The sequence below is a fragment of the Leptonotus elevatus genome, chromosome 3, assembly GCF_054856555.1.
Source record: "Leptonotus elevatus isolate MCC_2025b chromosome 3, RoL_Lele_1.0, whole genome shotgun sequence".
Lineage (NCBI taxonomy): Eukaryota > Metazoa > Chordata > Actinopteri > Syngnathiformes > Syngnathidae > Leptonotus > Leptonotus elevatus.
Window position 1 is genome coordinate 14,875,650 of NC_141241.1, and position 23,236 is coordinate 14,898,885.

Sequence of the window (23,236 nt, forward strand, 5' to 3'; positions counted from 1 at the left end):
CTTTTTCATGTTGAAAAAAACAACTAGGTATCGGTACGGTATCGGCATCGGCCGATACTTCGAAACTGGGTAACAGAATCGGTATCGGGCGCCAAACAAAACGGTATCGGAACGACACTAATAACTACTATTGCCTTAAGCCACCTCTTCATGTCAGAAGCTGCATCAAAGCCTTCTTTCTGTATGCTGTATTGAGCCGATTAATTAAAAAAAAAAAGTGTGAGTGTCTTTTGTCTTTTGGTTTTTGTTTAACTTTACAACAGAGAGCAAAATTTGCAAAAATTGGCCAATTTTCAGCTTATTTTGGGGGGGATGATTGAACGTCATTATTTTTGTCTTATATTGTAGTGTGTTAATGTGTTAAAAAATAGATTAATAAAAATAATCTGCCGTATTTTTTATTATTATTTTTGTTTTTGCAGTATTTTTGACTATTTTAAAAAAGCTAATATTGCTCAATTAAATACAGTAGGTCAGGCCCTAATAATAGCCTTCTGAAAGGTCATTTGATTACATTTCTTATTTCAGAATGCGTATCAAACTCGTTTCCCTTTACATTAATCAGTTCCCAAGAAGTAGTTCTCAGCTTCAAAGTTGGAAAATGAATGTACAGAATTTACTCACAATATAGTCAATATCATATTTCATTGAGTACGCTATAAAAAAAAATAGTACGATTGTGGGCAGTATAATATGGCACAGCACTATTGCTCACTTCCATGCATTTTATTCCTTTCTTTTTGACAGTAATGCGCCACAAAGTCCTCCAACTTGAATAACAAGAGGTCATTTCTGGCCCATGATTGCATATGAAATGTAAAAGAAAATGTGAACACGTTCCAAAGGAAATGGGCAAACGTATTCTTTATAATACCGTAATGACTCCGAATCCAACCTTTCCCCGTGGGATGCAATTATTAGTTAGTCGAGACAGTCGCACTGATTGTTGTGCTTCTTTTGATTTGTGTTCCTGCACATTTGGCCATTTTAATGTAGTTTAATGTACCGATGTCCTCATTTCTTTCGCCTTTGTGGGACTTCATCATCATTCGGCAAGCTGACTGGCGATATCAGCAATGGGCCAGCACTCTTTGGGGTCTTTAGTGTACTAATACCGAAGAGCCCTTTGGGATGGAAGCACAGTAATTGCTCTTTATTTATGCCGAGTGAAGGCTATGATTAACTAATATCACCCCTTCGTGTATACAGTATACGCAAATGTACACACACAAAGATCCACTTATATAGCATGTGCAGTGGAGAATTGTGCATTGAGCGAATCCCCGGTGGCGGACAGGAAGCTCTGTTAATGCCACTGTCAGGAAGTAAAAAAAAAAAGGCACATTGTCGTTTACACGCAGCGCCACAGTGGATTGCTGGAGGGCTGGTGTAAACAACACGACAACACGCTTTTTGTCACAAATCACAAGCAGCGGGAGCACAATTAGTCCTTCGCTGCCGTGTGTCGGTTACGGCACGCGGAAAACGCTCGTTTGCAGCAGCTTAGCAATCAAATTAAAAAGCCCGTTGCGTGTACGAATGCGAGGCCCGCGTGGGCGAAAGAAATTGCGTTGTTCGTCTCCTCCTTTGTCGCTAACGAGCTGAGGCCGGCGGGGCCGCGCTTTTGTCTTTTAAAGAAGCAGACGGCGAGCGAGTGAGGTGTGCTGCGTTGGGCTGCCTGCTAAACTTACACACGAGGGCCCCATGCATCACTTGGCTTCCAGCCTTCTTGTTCTGCCTGCGCGCGCACGGCTCGTCCTCGATTATGTGCGTGCGTGTGATGTGAGCTCATGTATGTTTTTGTAGCGGCCGTGTTCTCGTGGGCATCCTCCTGGTGTGGAAACTAAACACCGCTTTCTGTAATCAGAGCTGCAATGTGACGATCATAACAACAGCGTTCCTTGATTATGGCGTCGGCAGATCACCTTTACCTAATGTGTGTGTGATTATGGGCGCCCTCGCGAGGAAATAAAGCAGCGGTATGCGTGCTCTTTCACTGCCATTGAAGGCTATAGACGTCAAAAATGTATTTGAATTATTTCTATTAGTTTAACATTTTTTCCACTTGTGTTAACCAGAGGTTGAAAACCTAGAAAAAATTATTGTACATTTAGAACAGATATAAAATTTGTGATTAATCGTGAGTTAACTGGTGAAGTCATGCGATTCATTATGAAAAGTTTTAATCGCCTGACGCCCCTAATTTTTAATAATCTTTTCTTCGTTAAAAAAATAAATAATTTTAATTATTTTTTAAAGCATTTTTAATAATTTTTCCTTTAAAAGAAAAAAAGAAAAGATTATTAAAAATTAAGGGCGTCAGGCGATTAAATTTTTTAATCATAATTAATCGCATGACTTAAGTTGAGTTAACTCACAATTCACAAATTTTATATTTGCTCTAAATGAACAATACATATATATAATATTTTTTTTACTAGGTTTTCATACTTTTGTTAACAAAAGTGGGGAAAAATGTTAAACTGAATATGAAAATGAATTTTTGACATCTCTAGCCGTTAATGGCAGCGAATGAGTTAATTGGCAAATCTATAATACAATAAACAGTAAACTCATTTAACATTAAAGCACAACTATTTAACATTAAAGCACATCTATGTAGTAGAAGTCCCAATTTAAACACAATTTTAAAATAATACAAACACAATGGATAACCCCAAATATTGTACAAACAGTGTACCAATCTCTTTGTTTACAGTAAACAAATACAATTTGTTTTTCAACAGGATTACAGTGGATGACAGCAAAAACAAAGATGTGCTGAAATACCTGTTTTCTTTGTTGTTTGTTCATACTGTGCCCCCATCTAGTGGTCAACAGTGGATTGGCACCCAGAATAAATGAGTGTTTGCCCAAAATAAAGATATTAACCGTATATATATATATATATATAAATCACCACAATAGCGGGGCCGTGAACCCAGAACGTGCGATGGAGGGGAGTTTACTGCACTTGGAAAAAACAGTGCCATGATGACCATCTACAACTACATGAGGGTTCGGAAAATGGATGGATGAATGTCTCTCAATAGAGTGTAGACATACAACTTTATGATTCGTGAAAGGAAACAACCAACCTAGTAGTCACCATTGACTTTTACACAGCACCATACATACTGCATAATTATTCCAATTCAATCATTTTGATAGTGATACTTGTGATTGCTTTTGTCAAAGGGGCGAAAACATTCATCCTCATTTAAGTACAAACCAATTTGGTCTGCTTTCCAAAGATTCCCTTGATTGAATTCGGATAACCTGACTGTCCGCTATGGCTGTCTTCCTCTTTGTTTCAATACCATTGCATTATCTCCACCTCCTTAACCCTCCCTCCCTGCTTTAACGTGCTCCAATAATGAGACAGTGACAGATTACCCACGAGCCTTTTATAAACCCCCGCACACACATCTCTCCCCCACTTAGTCAACGTCAGAAAGTCTACCACCAGAGTCATTTTGACACAGCTGGGCGAGAATATGCAAGCTAAGCATGTAGCGCAGGACTGCGTGTTCTAGTGGCGCTGTTTTGTATACATGAGAGCGATGAGTCACTTTAAAGGTGCAAGGATTGCATAAGAAACTTCAACTAATACAATACCAAATACAGTGGTGCCTTGAGATACAAGTGTAATTAATTCAGCGGCCATGCTCGTAACTCAGAAACTCATGTCCCAATTTTTTTTAACCCATTGAAAACAATAGAAACACTATTAATCTGTTCCAGCCACCCCCTAAAAGGTTTGTAAAAAAAAAAAAATCAACACAAAAAATAGCACTCTGGCAGTATAACACAATGCAGGCACAAATGAAGAAGAGTTTCACAACTACTGTAATCTCATCAATCTGGAACCCATTTTTTCACATAAGATAAAGAATATATGCCTGTGACTATTGTTATATTTTATGTCTATGTTCAAATATCCATCACATAACTCAATTGAGTTCACTGCCATCATACAATGGTGGCATTGTACATTTTTTGTTTGCAATATAAATTTGAAATATTCAGTACACTCAATGTTACAACATGGAATATCTGGAGTATGCGGTCTTGAAGCTGATATAAGATTTGAATGTAGCCTCATTTCACTCCCCAACAACTCTTCTTAGCGTTGCCAAAAACGAAATGTAACTGGTTTGATGTATTTTTGCAACGTACAATACATGAGGGCCAATGGACTTACCTGATGACCCAATGCGAACAGTCACATAGGTGCCAGTGTTTTCAGCCATATGCAGCCGTCCATATGCAGCCATGCGCACCTCAAGCATCAACATTATAACAGGTCATACAGACAGTTTTAACAGAAATTATTATTATATATTTTTTAATTTTCTTCATCGCTCTAAATCACACCCTATGTATTAAGAGCTGTCTCAAACATAATACATCACAATTAGAGATTATTATTATTATTATGGTGTTTTTTTAAATATCTATTATTTGGATATGCTAATGTGGAAACGTATAAGGGGCAAACCTGAAGTTGTAATTCAGTAATTCAAAGTTTGGTAAAATATATATATATTTTTTAAACAAAACTCAAACAATGGCCCTCACAAAAAACTCTTAAATTGGGGTCTTCTGAAAGGGGAAGTCAACCCCAAAATTGTCTTTACAATACATACTATGTGGCCCCACTAGTCTAAATACTGTATTCTGATTATTATTGCATTTATGGAATACGATTTAAGCAGCTAAATCCAGCCGTTTTGATTCATTTCAGGGGGCGGCCATTTCGCCACTTGCTGTTAACTAAAATTAGCATCACAGCTGCTCAGGTAGCAACCAGTTTTCTGAGTTTGGTCATGTGATGTACACAAGCTGAGCCATGATTGGTCATTACCTGAGCAACTGTGATGTCATTTTCAGTTGACACCAAGTGGCAAAATGGCCGCCCCAGATATCGATAAGAAGGGATGGATCATATTCCATCAACACGATATTAATCACAATGCCGTATATAGACTAGCGGGGGCGCATACAACATAACGAAAATAAAATGTTTGGGTTGACTTCCGCTTTAGGTCAAGGCGCCACAAGGTCATGTCAGTTAGTCACATTGTTGATGGTTGTGTTTAACATGTGCTTACCAGCACCCCCCCCCCCCCCAATCCCCCTCCCCTTCTTAGGCTGGAGCTGCACTGTGGTCCGCTCCGCCCCTGTCTCTTAGCACACAGTCATTATCTAATCTTCCTCCATGTTTAATTTACAGCCTCGGCTGCTGCTGCCATATGCTCCTTTTGTCTCCGCCTTTACTTACACACGCACGCTCATACACGTAGCTTTGCATCACCCCCCCCCCAAAAAACAAAAACAAACATGCCGACGAAAGCCTCCGCCCACCTCCTCTCAAGCGTGTGTTGACACAGACAGAGGTGTGTGTTTGCACGATTGTCTGTGTGTGTATTTCTTGTCAGCCAAGTAAGGCAGAGGTGTTTTGAGGCGACAGACTGACCCGCTTGAGGTTAGACACCTTTTTTTCCCCCCACCTATTTTTTCCTTCACAACACCATTGCTTCTGCTTTCCCTCCGTGTTTTCGTTTGTTGTTGCCGTGGGTGTGTCACTATTTGCATCGCAATAGCCGGCCGATGACCCTCTGCTGTGTAGTGTCATAGTGAAATATAAATGGACTACAGATGAGCACTCCCAAGGCCCTTTTTTTTTTTTGTTTTGGGCACAACTCCCCATCCTTATTCGCTTTCATGCTTCTGCAGTCAGTACCTTGTGGGGACACATTATGCACTCTCGTGACAGGAAGTGAAATATAGCGTAATAGTAATTGCTCTGAATTAGAAATCGCTGAGTATCCTTACATTGAGGCTTGGTATCGGTACTCGCCCCTCCCTACTCCAAATGTACATTTGGTTTTTTGCTCTCACTTTGTCCCAGCTGTTGGCATCTTTTCTTCCTCGCACAGCTGCCACCTCCCTCCTGCTCGCCATGGTCAGCGACACATGTTCTGAAATGACGTCTTCACACAGCCAGACACTTTCAGCAAGGGTGTGTGTGTGTGTGTGTGTGTGTGTGTGTGTGTGTGTGTGTGTGTGTGTGTGTGTGTGTGTGTGTGTGAAAGAGAGACAGAGTGAAAAGAGAGGTTTGCGGTTAGCGAGGCTTTCTCTCTGGCTCCAGAGGCCCTGGCCAAGTCAGCGGCGAGGTTTGGCTCGTTTCTGGCTGCACACACGCTGGCTGGTTCTTTCTCTCACACACACAATCTGTCTGCACTTCTCGCTCGCGCACTGATGCCCGCGCTCTTCGTCGTCTTTACCGCAGGGAGTCCCGAATACAGCTGAATGAGGCTGATTATTTTATATTAGTTGTTTATTGGACAAAATGGTTGCGGCTCTGCTGCGAGACGAAGGCATTCACACTTATGTTTCAGTGGAGCCTCAGAAGTGGATTGCCCCCCGGGGTAGTGCAATTTGGAGCAAAGAAGTTCGTGAAAAATGCGCCACGAAACTAAACAGCGGGAACCTCCGACGTGCATGCTGATGCCTCAAAGCTCGGGTTAGCTCAGGAGAGCTCAGTTCAGCGAGCAATACATGATGAGCTGTGCCCGTTTGGATGTTTCGTTTACTGATGATCAAACTCAACATGATGCAATAAGAGAATAAGTCAAAAGAGAAGCAGAAGGCGTTACATACACAAACTTTTTTTCCATTACTTGTGTGATTGTTAAAGGGAAACTTGACTCATTTAGCCATTTTCAACTACAATTAATACCTTTAAAAACGGATTTTGCCAGCTGTCGACTGTGAATGTGACATGCCATGATTGGTCCTTACCTGAGCCCTGAGCAGAGGTGGCAAATCCAGGTCCAGAAAGTAAAAACCCTGCCACAGTTTGGCTTTAGCCCCTTGTGCTAGCTATCTAGCTCCCTAACAGGTAAACAAGCACCCGAGGAGCTAGCTAGGGAGCTCGCTAGCTAGCACCTGGGGCTAAAGCCAAACTCTGACATGGGTTTTACTTTGTGTATCTGGATTTGCTACCTCTGGCCCTGAGCACATGTGAAGTCATTTTCAGTTGTCAGCTTGTAGCAAAATGTGTTTTTAAAGGTATTAATTATACATGAAAAATAATCAAGTAACTTTAGACACAATATTAAATTATTACTGCTGAAAATGGCTAAAAGAGCCAAGTATCGCTTTAAAGATTGTTAGTATATGCCTGTAAGAATTGTTAAATTATGTGTCTCAATGTATTGTTCCACCATTTGTTTTCAAATATCCATTGCATAAAAGATCGTAAAACTCATTAGCATATTAATGGTATGTTCCATTATTTGTTAGCATTACGCTAGCATGCCTTTCTCAAGGCAACTTAGCTTGGCTGTTTTGAATATGCAACATAATTGTTGTTTTATGTTTGTTTGATTTTAACTCAGTAAAAGAATAACATGTCCTTCTGATTTATGTCCCGAACACTTGGCATCTCAAAATATTCTGACTTTTCCTGCAAAAATGATCAAACGCAAGGTCACTGACATGAAAACAATGATGTCATGCCATCCTCTTAAGTCCTCAATCCTTTTCCATCGTTTTTTTTTGTATATTATGGATTAACAAGTGCTATTATATAAAAAGTGTCATTCTTTCTTTGGCATTTCGGTTCATCAACAACACCTTCATGCAAATCGCACACAATTACCGAAGACGTGACATTTTCTGCGTGGACAAGGAAAGAGCTATAAGTGAGAGACAGCTGGAGGGTAGGTGTGATTATAGGCTTTTAATGTGGTCTCAGGGCTTTGCTGGGTTGCTATTAATTTGGCTTTAAACGCATTACAACCCCCAGTAGTTCCAGCTGGGGTCACCACCAGGTGGGCTACAAAAACAAAAAAAAGAGAGAGAAAGAGAGGGAGAGAGAGAGCGGACGAGCTGATCTGAAGAATTGCGGTCTTCACTGGAATCTCTTCCTCATTTCCTTTTTTGCATTCTGAATGTCTTCCAGACACTCCCACCGGCTCCCACTGCAGCACATCAACCGTCTGACGGTGAAAGTGGGAGTTGTCGTTGAGCCTTTAAAGGAAAGCTGGCGCTTTTTAAGAGCTCACATAAAAATGCAAGAAGCTGGCGCCGTTTAAAAAGCCATCACACTTATCAGGCAGGACAGCCTGGAGGGAAAGAAAATAAGCAGAGTGGACGGAAGGCCATGCAGCAGCCTGCCGAGTATTTTTGTCGCTTAAAGTCTCAGCCTTTTGAATGTTTGACCATTTTTTGACGATATTGCACTATTGCCTTAACCACAAATTCTTTTCACATGGTTACTTTATGCTAAACATCCCTCCATGTATCATAAGGAACTGCAGATGTGGTTTGTGTTGACATTTCCCCCCAATAATACTTCAATCTGCAGACACACAACATCAGTATTTGCACTACATCCCACCACTGGTTTAATCATGTCTACTTAATGTGTTTTCACTTGAGCATACAGCAAGCCAATATTTACATGAGTCATCGGTTACATTTGGGGTACATGCAGCGGATATAAAAATGACGTATCCATGTTTTATTAACGCACAGATGCATTTAAAAAAAATAATTTGCGCAACTGCTATCCGGATGTATGATCAAGCATTGTGTTATCAGCATGCTTTACATTTATCTAACAAACAGAAATGTTGAACTTAAAATTTCCTTGACAGGACAAAACATTAAAACTGTCGGTGGGATACATGCTAAACACGTAGCTGCAAAATACAATCGACACAAAGCTGGCAACGGCAATAGACAAGCTAACAATTCTAGCAACAATGTTGCCGTGGTTATATACGGCTATTGAACACAGCGTAGCATAAAACACAAAACAATATAAAAAATACTTGCAGGTAGGGATGAGCGAGTACCGATACCAGGTATTGGTACGGGACGAAACACGGTTTTATTTCAAGCCATTGGAACTCGTGACGGCAACCGATACCAATATTGTGCGCCCTCTTGTGGCTGGTTTACGATCAGGAACTAGAAATGAGAAATTAGAATATATGATTGGCATTAAGAAAAAATGCTTTATTGGGATTCATATGTTGGTGACTACTCAAGAGTTGAGTACTGCTGATATCAGTCAGAAAAGAAAATGGTATCGATATCAAGGATCCCTAATGTTAATACTGCATAAAAAAAGTACAATGCAATAAAATGCTAATGCTGCATTATTACTTTTTTGTAAAGTAAAAATGCAATCCTATTTTTTTTAAACTGTACAAAAATTGTCGGTGGTGCTTTTTAGGGCATTGGAACACATTTATTAAATTCCCATTCATTTCATCGAGGAAGGTTGATTTGAGATGCAAGCTGTTTTGAGTCACACGTTCATGGAGCAAATTACACTTGTAAGTCAAGGCACGCATACCTGTCATTTCATTTGCATCGCAGTCAAATAGCCACAGCCTTTGTAGTTGTGTGTCAATGTGTGTTTTATTTTCTAATTATGCCCCCTGATGGACGTGATCATGTGATGTTGCGGGGCTGTTTGTTAGCTGTCATAATTGGCAGCTTGACACGGCGATGAGTGTCCGCACGCACGGGTGGCTGGGATGTGTGCGTACACGTACACCTGTAAATCCCTCACAACTCTTTAATGCAAAACACACACACACACATACGGTACCAAAAAGAAAAAAAAAATCCACGATGGCCTGCGTGTCCCTTTCTGCCAGCTGCTCACCACACTGCTTCTAATCTGCCTTGTTGCTAGGATACATACACACTGATGGAGTTTCTCACCCCTTATGTTCTGTTTGTGCCCCTAAAAAAAAGTAGATGCTGTGCATAAATTGTAGAATAATCGTCCACGTAAATTCATTTTATTTTGGAAGCATCCTTAATAAAAAAAATAAATAATTGTTTTCAAATTTTTGTGATGATTTTCTTCAATGGTTTTCTGACATTAGCTGCCTGGTCAGGAGGGGGCAGGATGGAGGCCACATTGACTGTAGAAAAGAGCCATTAGAGGGCGCTAGCTGTCTATTTACCTCATTGTTGTACTGAGTGAGGATGTTTCTGTCTCTTTGCCTTGCCTTTTTTTGTGTGTGATCTGCTCGTTGTCATCTCTACCTCCCTGGCTCCTCTTTCTCTCTCTCCCCTCTCTCGTTGTTTCATGCAGGTACCACTACCAGTTCGTGCCCTCTGGCCTTCTTCTTCTTCTTTTTTTTTTTTTTTGCATCCCTTCTCTTCTCACCTCACGATCCTCACTTCTTTGTCCTCCAGCAAAAGCAGATGAGTGTCCGAATCCTTTCCAGAAACTGCTTCACTGCTCCAAACCTCTTCATGTACACTATGCATCTCCCTCTGTGTGCATGTGTGTTGTCCCACACATCCATCACTCTTACCCCTCAGGCTTTGTTCTGCCTTAATCAGGAGCTTAAGTGTTGCATTCTCACCCAGACAATGCCCGTCGTTCAGTCTGTGGCTGCGTCAATAGGTGCGTGCCCTGTCTGTGCGCCAGCGGGCGAGCCGTGCCAGCTTCGAGGCGGTCACAGGGATCAGCCGGGGCCTCCCAGCTACCCCCCACACACGAGATGAGACATAGCAAGGAGGTGGCTGAGCAGAATTTTGTAATGACCAGTGGTAAAAAATGAGTATTCAAGCTGGTTATTATCACACCAACTTGGAAGTTTACTGTCAAACTAAACATAAAGACAATTACATCATGTGTATTATTTAAAACAACCGCAGATTAACATTTCAGTCTGCTAGCTTAATGCTAAAGCTAAATTGAATCTTTGTTGAGATGCTCCTTTTAAGCAATACATTGAGCACAAGCAGTGCAGCAACACATGTCGACAAGCTGTCGATGAACAGTATATCCTAGGCTTTACATGATGAGGATTTTGGTGCCATTCACCAATCAGTGGGTTAAAATAAATAAATAAATAAACCGATCACCAATTCAATCAAAAAATGGACGACTATATAATTTTTAACAACTTGTTTAATACTAATGTACAGTCAACCCCCGTTATTCGAATGGGATTAGGACCAGCCCAGCCCACAAATAGCCCAAATTTGTTTATAATTGGCAGCCATTGAAATGCATTGGGGGGAAAATCTAATAAACATTTAAAAAAGTATACAATAAAAAATGCTGATAAACAGTCAAACACTGAAAATTGGGCCACAAAAGATACAAAAATGTGTTTTTCAAAATTTGACTATAAATGCTGTGAGACGTTTAATTACCAACAATGGCAACACAGAACATCCCTGGAGTGAATGAGATTGAGCTTGTTGTAATATTTTATTTTGCATATCCCATCAATGGCATCATTGATTCATCTGCAAGTTATGACATTACAGCCGATCACCAATTTTATGTAAAATACAAAATGTCTGCCTATCCAATCCAGCCCATCAGATCCGTGTAAAGTGTAATTATGACATATTGTTTTTATAAAGTACAATATTATGGAGTGCTTTTTTTATTAAATTTTATTTATTACGCAGTAAAATGCTATATAGATTATTTTCCCCGTCTTCTTTCTTTGCATAGAAGCCTGACTACATTTATTTGGCCCAAAATTCTATTAGAATGCTAAACTATCATCCTGTGACTCAAGCTTGATTACTGACCACCTGGCCGGGTTTTAAGGACTCGCCGCCGGCCTCTTCCCAGCTGGATGATGCTTGCTGTCAGGCTGGCGTCAAATGCAGCCAGCCAGCTTCCTACCAACACCTGACCATCTGTTTACATCCACAGCGGCATTCAACTTGCACTCGGAGAACTCTGGAGACAAACCTTGAGAGTGTGCGGCACTGGGCGCACACACACCATGTTGGGAAATGTGCAGTAATTGCACAAAGTGAAAATGACAGCCGCCCGGGCTAACATTCCCTCAATGCTATCTGTCCACCTCAGACGGCCATTTGGGCTCGTTAATCTATTGCCTGGCAACAGGGGCAGCCTATCAACAACCGCCACGCCCCTACCCACATGCTCATAAACCGGGGCTGATTTGGATCTTTGAAAAAAAAAAAATGCATATAACACCCCCCCAACACACACACACATTAAACTCTCCACAAATCCTGGCCTGTCATTGCTCTCTATTGTTTGGCTGCGGTTGCTTTCTCCCGGTGTGACTGCCAGCAGATGGCGAGCACTGGGCTGTCAGTCGGCCCGGGGCCCACACACATACACACACATGCACGCACGCACGCACGCACGCACGCACGCACGCACGCACGCACGCACGCACGCACGCACGCACGCACTGGAGAGTTGCTTACACAGAGAGTGTCTTATTGCACACTGAACATATGCGCAGTGTCTACTGAATGCCACTATTGGCTCTTTAACTGTTTATATGATACGTTCAGTGTTCACTTATACATGCAGGCTGCGGAGACACTAAGCTACAGGTGCCCCTCACGACCCCGCTCTCTGTTATGATATCATAAAAGGGCCACCTCACTACATTAGCATGTGCAAAGGCCTTTTTTTGTGCCTGTGTGAGTGCGTGCGTGCGTGCGTGCAAGTAACAGTTCTAAATCTTGTTTTGAACTTCTACACTCAAAACTGTTGGATCAAAAATAACCCAAATTGCGTCAAAAATGGACCGACTCAACTTTTGGAGTTGTTTAACCTAAAATTTTGCGTCAAATTAAATTAATAACCCACACAACAACCACATTTTTGGGGGTTGTTTTTTGGGTTATTAATTTTATCAAACTTTTTGGGTTAATTGAATCATTCTATTGAATAGAGTAAAAAAATTAACAAACCCAATTTTTTTTTGTTATTTAACCCCAAAAGCTCAGACAAATTAAATTAATAACCCAGAATGCAACCCAATATTTGGGCTGTGTTGTGGGTTACTCATTTGACCCAACTTTTTGGGTTAATTAAATAACCCGGTTCATTTGGGTCAAATATGGACTGACCCAACTTTTTGGGTTATTTAACCCAAAAGGTTGGGTCAAATTAAATTAATAACCCACAAAGCAACAGATTTGTTTGGGTTGTTTGGTGGGTTATTTATTTGACCCAACTTTTTTGGTTAACAGATTGAATTGGGTCAAACATGGACCAACCCTACATTCTGAGTTATTTAACCCAAAACGTTGAGGTCAAATTTAATTATTAACCCACAAAACAACCCAATCTTTATAAATGTTTTTATTTTTAATTATTATTCATTCGACTCAACGGTATGGTTAACTGAATAACATGATTGAATTGGGTCAAACATGGACCAACCCATGTGATTGGCTGACAACCAGTTCAGGATATACCCCGCCTACTGCCCGAAGCCAGCTGGGATAGGCTCCAGCTCCCCCCGCGGCCCTTGTGAGGACAAGCGGTTAAGAAAATGGAGGGATGAATGGACCAACCCAACGTTATTTAACCGAAAACGTTGAGTCAATTAAATTAATAACCCACAAAACAACCCTTTTTTTTAATTGATTTGACCCAACTTTTGGGTTAATTGAATAACCCGATTGAGTTGGGTAAAAAATGGACCAACCTAACTTTTTGAGTTATTTAACCCAAATCGTTGGTTCAAATTAAATTAATAATCCACAAATCAAACCATTTTTTGTTGTTGTTTGGTTGGTTATTCATTTGACCCAACTTTTTGGGTTAATTGAATAACCCATAAAGTTGACCCAACTTTCTTTTTTTTTTACCTTTTTTTCCTTTTGCTTTTCCACCCCAACCATTTTTGACCCAACGTGGGTTGTTTTTGAGCCAACTGTTTTTAGAGTGTATCGTGTGCATTCTGTGCGCGCGTGCGTGTTGGTTATCAAACTGTGCGTAAAAGCAGGTGTGAGGCCTAATGGGATGTGTAGGTCGCAGCGTTAAAGCAGCTGCCGCAGTCCGGGGTCGACCGGGGTCACCCGAAGGTGAGAGGTCAGGGTCGGGGTGAGCAGTCGTCTGTAGCTACACGACATTCCTCTGCTGGCTAATCATAGCTCTGATGAATGACTGCAAAGTGGCAGCTGGTAGACAGAAGGCTGCGGCTAAATGTGTGTGTCGGTGTCAGAGGAAGCTACTAGTGGGAGGATGGGGTGTACTCGGGCAGAAGTAGGGGTGGATAGAGGAGGAGGGGGGGATTTATCACACAAGTGTTGATTGTGTCAGGTTGTGATCCGGATGGAGGTCTACATCAAAGAGGACACCATGCTTTTGTCTTTAAAACATAAACCTCAACTCGATAGTACACACACACAAGATGTTGCATCTGCAGGAAGCTGCTCCTAATGACAGGTTGCTTGTGTGCGCCCCCTGGACACACTTTACCAAGCCAGCAGAAAACAGCCCTTTGTGTTGTGCTCTCTCTCCCTCCATATTATGTACGCCTCTCTCTATCTTTACTGCTCTCCCCCCGGAGGATACAGTTGTTCTGCTGTGCTCTGCTCGATATATTACACACTGTATATATTTTCCTGCGGCCTGGCAACAGATATATGAGCAGAGCTGTATTTTTTTGGCTGACACCAGCCGTTCACGTTGCTTAAATTGTGCTGTAATGCCGTCACAAAAAGCTAAAAAGGATCTTTTACTGCAGAAAAGTTCTCCTTTGGATAGATGCGCTGGGTGGACAAAAATATGGGAACACTCGGCCATTAAATTGAAAGCAAGGGGAAATAATAGCAACTTTGCAACCTCCACTCTCCTGGGAAGGCTTTGTTCAAGACTTTGGAATGAGCGTTTTTTGTCGAGTAGGGCGCTTGCAAGGTCAGTCATTACAGAGAGCGTGCCTCGTGGCTCACCATCTCGGTTAAAGGTTAGGCCTTGATGGATGCATTAGTATCCAAGTTCTCATGGGGAGACGAAAAATAATGTTTGCTAGTGTCCCAACTCTTTCATCCAAAACAAGTCGATTGACAGCTCTCTTGTGACTTGAAATATTTATATTCCCTCTTAATGCATGTGCTTTTTTTACAGCAGTGATATATGTTTATAATGTCAGAGTGCCGCCCAGAGCAGAGGATCTTATAGACCTTGGTGTCTCCTTACAAGCTTTAGTAGCTACACGTGCAGCATGCTAGCCTAAGTGAGCCACATATTGTGCTCATATTGAAATTTACTCTCAAATGAAACTTAAAAAACAAAGAGAACTCCACAAAAAAACACACAACTTCACTTCCTCTAGCTTAATGCTAACACTCAATGCAAAACGCCATAGACAAGCTAATGAGTATAGCATCAACAGTTCTTGTGTCTAAACCTTGAAGCAACCAACATTTGAAGATACATTTTCTTTATTGTCTTGTTTTTTCTTCTTTGACGCACAATCATGATGCACAATCGGTTAAATTCTGTACACCCTATTTAATAATTTTATTATGATGAAGTCAATTTCCATTCTTTTCAATTGATGATTTGAGATACGAATGTTTTGAGCACCACTGTACTACTAACATCACCACCTAACAATAAGCAGTAATACAGTACATATGAATCTGCACTTTCTTCGTACAAGTCCGACTTTGCAGCAAAACATCAAATCCTGTGTGAGTGTGTGTATTCGTGTGCGCGCACGTGTGCTCAGCTCAAAAGAAGGCACTCTAATAGTCAGCTTGTTTTTGCGCTGACCGCGAGGCCAATCGATAGCACTTACCCTTTTCCTGTTAGACTCCCTAATAGACCTGGGAGAGAGGCGCTGCAGCCCGGCAGTTGTCACCAACTGTGTGTGCGTGCGCGTGTGCGTGCATGTGTCTACTCGTCTGCACATGCTCTACACATTTTGTGCGTTGTTTTCAGCCTGCTTCCTTTATCAAGCTGCTGCACACACACACACACAAGCACAAATGGAAATATGTATGTCCAAGTCCTATAAACTTGTAGGCGTGTGCCTTTCAGAGCTCAATAAAGTTTGATTCAAATGAAACCCTTGCACTCAAGCATCCTGACCTCGGGTAGGGGGGATGTTTATTGTGCCACGCACAACGCTGCACACTCTCCATTAAGCTCCGCCCTCTGTCAGAATATGCCTAAGGAGAAGTGTTGCCACAGTAATCTTGAAAAAGCAACTTGGTTATGTTACCGATTACTTGCTCTAAGAAGTAACTTTTAAAAAGAACTAAGTGCATTAGTGAGTACTATTTTTCCTTAATTATTATTTTTGTCACATGAGCAATACGTGCGCCAAAGTATCACATTGTAACATTTCGTGACCATGCCGAGTAACTGTAGTCTGATTACTTGACTGGGAAAAGCAACATGTACATGAGAATGAATGCAGAGGTCAAAGCAACATTTTGACTGCAATACTGACTGACCTCTGGTTCTGATGTCAGAGATTTTAACGATCCTAACGTTGCGTAATGCGCTGCTAATTAAATCTGCATCTCATTAGCATTTGTAATGTTTGCCTGGAATTGCTGCCCTGAAGTTCATCATTTAAAGGCTATCCTTTTGAAATGAGACATATGGTCAAGCATCAGAGGGAAATTGAACCATTTGCCACATTTTGTAGCTGCTGGCTGGCTGCTGGTCATGTATGATCAAAAAGACAGCACAGTAGTCATTGTTTATAAACTAAAAAGCGTATGCGCGCACTCCTGCAGCACATAAACATTTATTTGCTCCGCCTTGTCAGAGTGCGAGCTTGTTTTCGTCTTCCTATGCCTTTGACTAACGCCAGCCGGACCTCGGACCTCCTCATGTATGTGTGTTCGTGTGTGCTTATCGGGGATGTATGTGCGTGTTCAACATAAGGTGGTGGGGTGTAATCTGAGCCCTGGGCTAGGACAGCACTGCCGCAGTATCCATCCAGGCAGAAAAAGCAACATTGGAGCCGCAGGGCTGATGGAGAGAAGAGATGAGAGCGATGGAGGGACAGCAGAGAGAGCGAGAGAGAGGGGAGGGGGAGAGAGAGTAGTGAGTTCTTTTCAGTCGAGCTCAGTGGAAGAGAGATGTCGTTGTGTGTCAGTTTGCTCCACTAACTAGCCTGTAGCTGGAGAAACAGATCTCTCGCTCACACTTTCTTGCTTTCTTTGCCTCCCACACCATATCCGCTTCCTTCTCTCTCATATCTTCTGGTCCTCGCTCTTCTGCCCGGGTTGAGTCGCACAGAAACACTCAGCAGCTCGAGGGCGGTGGAGTAGCAACTAAAAGACTGAGCATTGAACCAGTCATTTGTAAAAGGCAGGCAGCGTGCAGTGCAGCGGTCGCACTATGGGTGAGCCAGATCGGCAAATGGTGTGCGGCGGGCGAGGCCTCGCGGGCGAAGCGCGCCGCCGGCCTCCGTCTTGCAAAACAGAGAAGGGATCAAATCTTTAAATCCCCTGGAAATGTCAAGCGCGTTTGATGAAATGTCAGTGGAGACGCGCACAAACACGCACCAGCCGCACGCGCTGGCACATATGAACAACAGCATGGCATTGTAGGGCAGTCACGTCCTGTGGGTGACATCTGCCTCGACTTCCCAAATCCCAAAGGGAGAGTCACCGTATGCCTCTGGAGGAATATACTCCCAATGCTGTTATAATGGTAATCCATGACATTTTTACTCGAGCAAGCATCTGTTTTGATCCTCTCTAATGCCAATAACACAACATATTCTTCCAACCGGCTTAATTTGCTTATTTGTCTTTTCATCAGATTGTAGAATATTATTTTCTTAGTCCATATACTCAATTGGACAATATACACATGTAGTATGATCTAGTACAAGAGCTGTAACTAAATTCTGCTCTTACAAATATAATTACACTGATATCTTGATTTATGAATGACCAGACTTGAGTTCCAAGCGTTAAACGGTGACAGTTAACTTAGCGAACAATTCTTAAAAAGAAAAAAGAAAAAAAGAGGCTAACTGCTTGCTACCAGATGTTTATTTCCAATTCCAGTTGAAGTTTACACATCAAATAAAGATAAATACAGACAATACAAACCATATCTTACGAATGGCTGCTAGCTTAATGCTAACACCCAATACAAAACGACAGGCTAGTATCAATGCTGCAGTAAAAAAGAGGCCAACTGCTTGCTTCAAGTTGTTTATTGCCATTTCAGTTGAAATGTAAACGTATGACAAAGAGAAATTCACTTTAAGTATTTAACCAAGACATATTTTACGAAATGATGCTAGCTTAATGCTAACACATCATTGAAAACGCCATCAACGTTGGCTAATCAAACTAGTGTCAAATGTAAAATGGAAGTCAAGTCAAAATGTGTGTTCTATGTGCTCTCACGAGTGTAAACACGCTATTATGATTAATATTGTGTTTGCGGAATAAGAATTAAGCAGATTAATCCACCCATTTTCATCCATTCATCAGTTTTGAAGCAAAAATCAACAAACATAGTTCAATATAATTTATGATACAGCTCTTTATTGCCTCACAATGAAATGCAAAGATTGACCTCATATTGGAGTGTCAACTCAACCGCGAGTATTTCATGTCTCCTCCTGTGATGCACCAGCTGACAACTCGACTTGCCATTGATCTCCCCCGCACCCTTGCTGACTAACTGATCGACTTCCTTGAGTGTGTATTTCCTGTTTAGACCTTTGCCCGTGTTTGTAGATGGGTTCACCCTCGCCGGTGACACGCACACACACATACAAACGCACCCGTCCCCGTCAATTAATGTTACAGTTGTCGCATGGCAGATGCTGCGCGGCGTTCAGCTATCGATTAGCGTGGCTCTGAAGAAAGCGCTTGTCCCTGGAGTGGGCAACAAGGATGTGCTTATGTCGTGTGGGATCAAGTCAGTACTATTCATAGTGTCAGTGGGTGTTATTTACAGAGACACTTGTCATTGGCCACTTCATTAGGTACACTTGCATTATCTTCTGATTGGTATACCTGTATTGTAACGTTGTTTTTTTCTTCTTTTCTTTTTTTGACAGGTAGTGAACCATTCTCCAAATAAGAGGCTTGTTTCAAGCTGTTTATTTGTCATTCTCAGATGTAGTTTACGGCAAAACTAAGAATGAAACAACAAATGTCTGCTACCTTGTATGCTAGCATGCAGTCATGCGAAATACCATGAATAAGCTAACGGCAAATAGCCTTTCTGATATCGTGAAGCTCTATCACGGGCTGATCAGTTCTTTCTCTCTTTTTGCCATTTATTTTACGATAGCATATTCATCTTTCATTAACCAGGAAGTAGCTTGCTTGGTAACAGATAGCTACACTAACACAAATACGGCGGTGGACTTTATGTTTTCTCAATTAGGTAATAATGGGAATGGCAGCAGTCTTCCCTTTACTCATTTTTGTTTGACTTTTCTTAGTGTGTGTTTTTGAGCATGTCAGGTGAGATATGTCTCGGGGGACAGCTCAGTCGAGGTCGCTCCCGTCTTGAGACATAATCAATATCCGTGCAAGTCTGCTAGTTCACCAGCATTTACTGGTAAACAAGCACTAATATTGTCTGGTCCATTGAGGGTTGAAAGCCGCTCTCGGAATCCGTCTGTGGTTCTGCATCCTCCATTAGCAGCAGAGTCCTCCTCCTCGCCGATTAGAGCAGATATTGCGCAACAGTGGAATTAACCTCAATTAGCACTACCTCTGTTGATATTTCTCATTCCACCTCCTGACTCGTGCGCTGCCGCTCCTACACTGTGACTCAACATGAGTGTGCACTCATCAGCACTCAATTCAGAAATCAGGCCTTTAATGACGTCTCATGTTCTTCGTGCCCACAAAGACACTCAAGTTGCGGAGCGTGACACACTGTAAATAACAAGTGTGATGGCCGAAGATGAGTCACGTGAGCGCAATGGTGGTAAGGTTCCGCATCAAATCTTGGCGTCCCTGCTTGATCTTTAAAGGCCAATATGTTGTGTTGTGCTCAACCAATCTGTTTTGGCGTTCCACAGCGTACAGAGTCCAATCAATGCGATCAGACTGGTTAAAGCTGCCCTGTCCTATGAAAAGTAACTAGTTTTTAGTTTTGGATTCTCAATAAATATTACTGTTACTGGTGTAACACAAAAGAGTTCCCAGAAGGCCTGCATTAACTCATCAACTGCCATTAACGGCTATAAATGTGAAAAATGCATTTGAACTATTTCAATTAGTTTCAATTGTTTTCTACTTTTGTTAACAAGAGTATGAAAACCTAGGAAACATTTTTGCTGTACATTTATAACAGATACAAAATTTGTGATTAATCGTGAGTTAACTATTGAAGTCATGCGATTAATTACAATTGAAAATTTTAATCACCTGACGTGATTAAAAAAAAAAAGATTACTAAAAATTAGGGGTGTCAGTCGATAATTTTTTAAAATCGTAATTAATCGCATAGATTCATGAGTTAACTCACGATTAATCACAAATTTTATATCTGTTCTAAATGTACAATAAAGAAATTCTAGGTTTTCATACTCATGTTAACAAAAGTGGGAAACAAAATGTTAAACTAACAGAAATAGTTCAAATAAATTTTTGACGTCTATAGCCGTCAATGGCAGTGAATGAGTTAAGAAGTGTTGACTTGCATGAAGATGGAAATGCTTTATTAAGTATGGGTTTCAAGAGGGGTATGAGTCGTATCAGTCTTCGGGGCTTTCCTCTACTATGTCTCCGTCTCCAGCTGGGTGATCACTTCATAAGCCCACGATGCGTCTTTGTCTCAGCCTGCTTCTCACCTACCTTGCTGTCTCTATGCCGCTCATCAATGGCAGAAGCTCCTTTAAAGTCCTTCGTCTCTGACAGCCACCCTCCGCTTCTTCCTCTGCTGCTCATGGTCACATCGCTTCCCTCCTCGAGGCTCATCCCGGGTTCCAGAGCACATCCAAATAGACCCAAGCTGTCAAAGCTGCTCTTTATGTCTGATTGCAGCTGCTTTTTGACTTTTGTAACTTCACAGGAGGGATACTTCCTGTTCTGCCTCCGCCTCTTCTTCCTACTTATTTTATTTATTTATAGTGGGAATGATTATGTCAGCATTTCTATTAGGTGCACCAATAATGGGCCGGTTGATGATACAGTATAATGGCCAATTATACACAATCCTTCATTTTAGATCAGGGATGGGCAGATATCCCCCCAAAATCTTCAGAAAAGGTTAACAATACAATTTTAAGTGAGTTGATTTTTGTGAGAAAAAAACAATTCTTAATGAATTTTTGCACTTAATGTTGGTTTGCTGTTCAGCAGTTTTGTGCTTTCCTTGAATGGTATTTATTTATTAGTGTTTTTTTAACGTAAGAGAGCCCTTATAGCACTGGAGGAAAAAAATAGGTGGTTATTTTGCTGTTTGCTTACCAAGGTAATTTCTTAATCTACACAGTAAATTTTGTAGAGTAATTCTTACTCTAAGTAAGACTATATTTGGTTCGAGTCTTAACAGTAAACTTTACTCTTGCCAAAAATAAACACTCAAGGGTTGAGAAACAATCCCACAACCTTTAGCATGGAAGACAGCCACTCTACCACTTGAGCTATGCCACATCTACTGTTTGTTGACAAATAGATGGTGTGTCCAAAAGGAGACCAAAAAGGCCCTGGAGGTGCGAGGATTTCACGTGACAAGCGATATACTGGCACACAGTAGGAGTGGCATGGCTCAGCAGGTAGATTGTCCGACTCCAAATCGGAAGGTTCTGCAATCGTTCCTCAAGCCTTGAATGATTTTTCTATTTATTTTTGAATATTTTACTCTCTTCCTAGTGTCGTTTTTACTCTGTTCAGACTGGGACCGAATATAGTATTTTTAGAGTAAAATTCACTCGACTAAATTTACTGTGTATGAATATAAAACTTGTCACTTTCGTCATTGTGTTGCAGTTACTCCTTAAACTTAAAACCTCTTCCTATCCTTCAGGCCGACACTGTGGCGGAGGAGTCGACGAGAGCCGGCGAGGAGGAAAACTTAAAGGCCTCCCAACCCGCGGGCGACCGCACTCCTCACCCTGTGACCCCGGAGCCAGAGATATCAGAGCCAGTCGACCGCCCATGTTCCAGTGAGTCATGCTCTCGTGAATGCCAAAGATTGAGAAAACTGTGGTTTGGTTTTACACCCACGTTGTTTTCGTTGTGTTAGAAGTTAGGGCATTTGTGTGCCAGCAGTTGGCGCCCAAGCCACAGGTAGCAATGACTGTATGCTGATAATTGTCTACAAATGTGAGGCATGCATCGTCATTGTGGACAAATTGTGTTTGGCTGCAACAATGCTTTTCTAGTTTTTACTTTCCTCTCGCGTCTGTCATTTATTGTCCGTCTTATTTGGCTATTGTTTTCATCTCCTTGCACTGCTCCTTCACAGGGAACCCATTTGAAACGCTGTTACAAATTTGAGGTACCGTTGAATAGAAAATAATGACGATTTCATGCTAGAGCAGGAGCGTGACCTAAAAACAATAACTTGACGATGTGTGCGTGTGAGTGCGCCCTAAGGGATGCCATCACTGGCTCTGTGTGTTTAGTGAAAAGCGCTGCTGTCTCCTCGTATTGGCGCTCCTAGACGAACCTTACCACCTCAAATCACTCGTCTCCTCGTTCTTTCTTCCTCCATCTCAACACTTCCCTATCTGCCTCTCCGGATCAACGTTCCTGCCTACTCAGGCTTCCTCCCTTTTTTTCTCTCGGGCTATTTTCTGTTTAGCCACAAGGGCCCCCCGGTCGTTTACAGAAAGCCTTCACAAGCGCTCTCTCCCGCAAAAACGCACACAAATGCCGACCCGCCATCTAAAGCGCAAGTCGGATTCTGACGCTGGGTTAAAGAGTCGTGACAAAGGCCGTGGTCTAAAGCCAGGCCCGCGCCTCGGAGTCTAGCGTTCGACATGACTCTCGGTGGTCCCACGGGGCTTGAGAGCTGCGTTTTCATGAGTTATTTAAGTAGCCTCCATCATGTTGGTTGTATTGCGGCTCACGTTGACATGGCACGTCCCATTTCCTCTACTCAGGTGGATAAAAGGACCCGTTCACACACATGAACAAATGATGAGAACTCTTTATGGTGTCTAGTTGGGCTCGTGTGCATTTCATTTCTGGTCAACCCTGCAATTTGCACTCACTGGCCCCAGCGTTGATCCAGTAAAACGATTGCACCAAAGGGCTTGTGCTAATTTCGAGGCGGCACTTTATTCATGTTTGTGTGTCCTTGACATGTGTTGGTCTCTGCGTAAACACAAACAGCAAATGTAATTGTTAGGAGATGAGGCTTTCAGTGTATTGTGATGACAACATCACAGCTGGACTTGGCAGCGTTTCCACTCTGGCTGCTGGCCACTTCAATACAATTGCAATTACCCACCGTGGGGGTGTGGAGAACCACCTGGTGCCGGTAGGGGGT

General features: G+C 41.9%; 1 protein-coding gene across 1 annotated transcript in view; it reads left to right on the forward strand.

Moving 5' to 3' along the window:
• gse1b (Gse1 coiled-coil protein b) overlaps positions 1 to 23,236 on the forward strand; it is a 183,392-nt gene that overhangs the window by 31,849 nt on the left and 128,307 nt on the right. Inside the window, exon 2 of the mRNA XM_086071139.1 lies at positions 21,767 to 21,905. Coding sequence (XP_085927265.1) covers positions 21,767 to 21,905 — 139 coding nt within the window. The remainder of the gene's footprint in view (positions 1 to 21,766; positions 21,906 to 23,236) is intronic.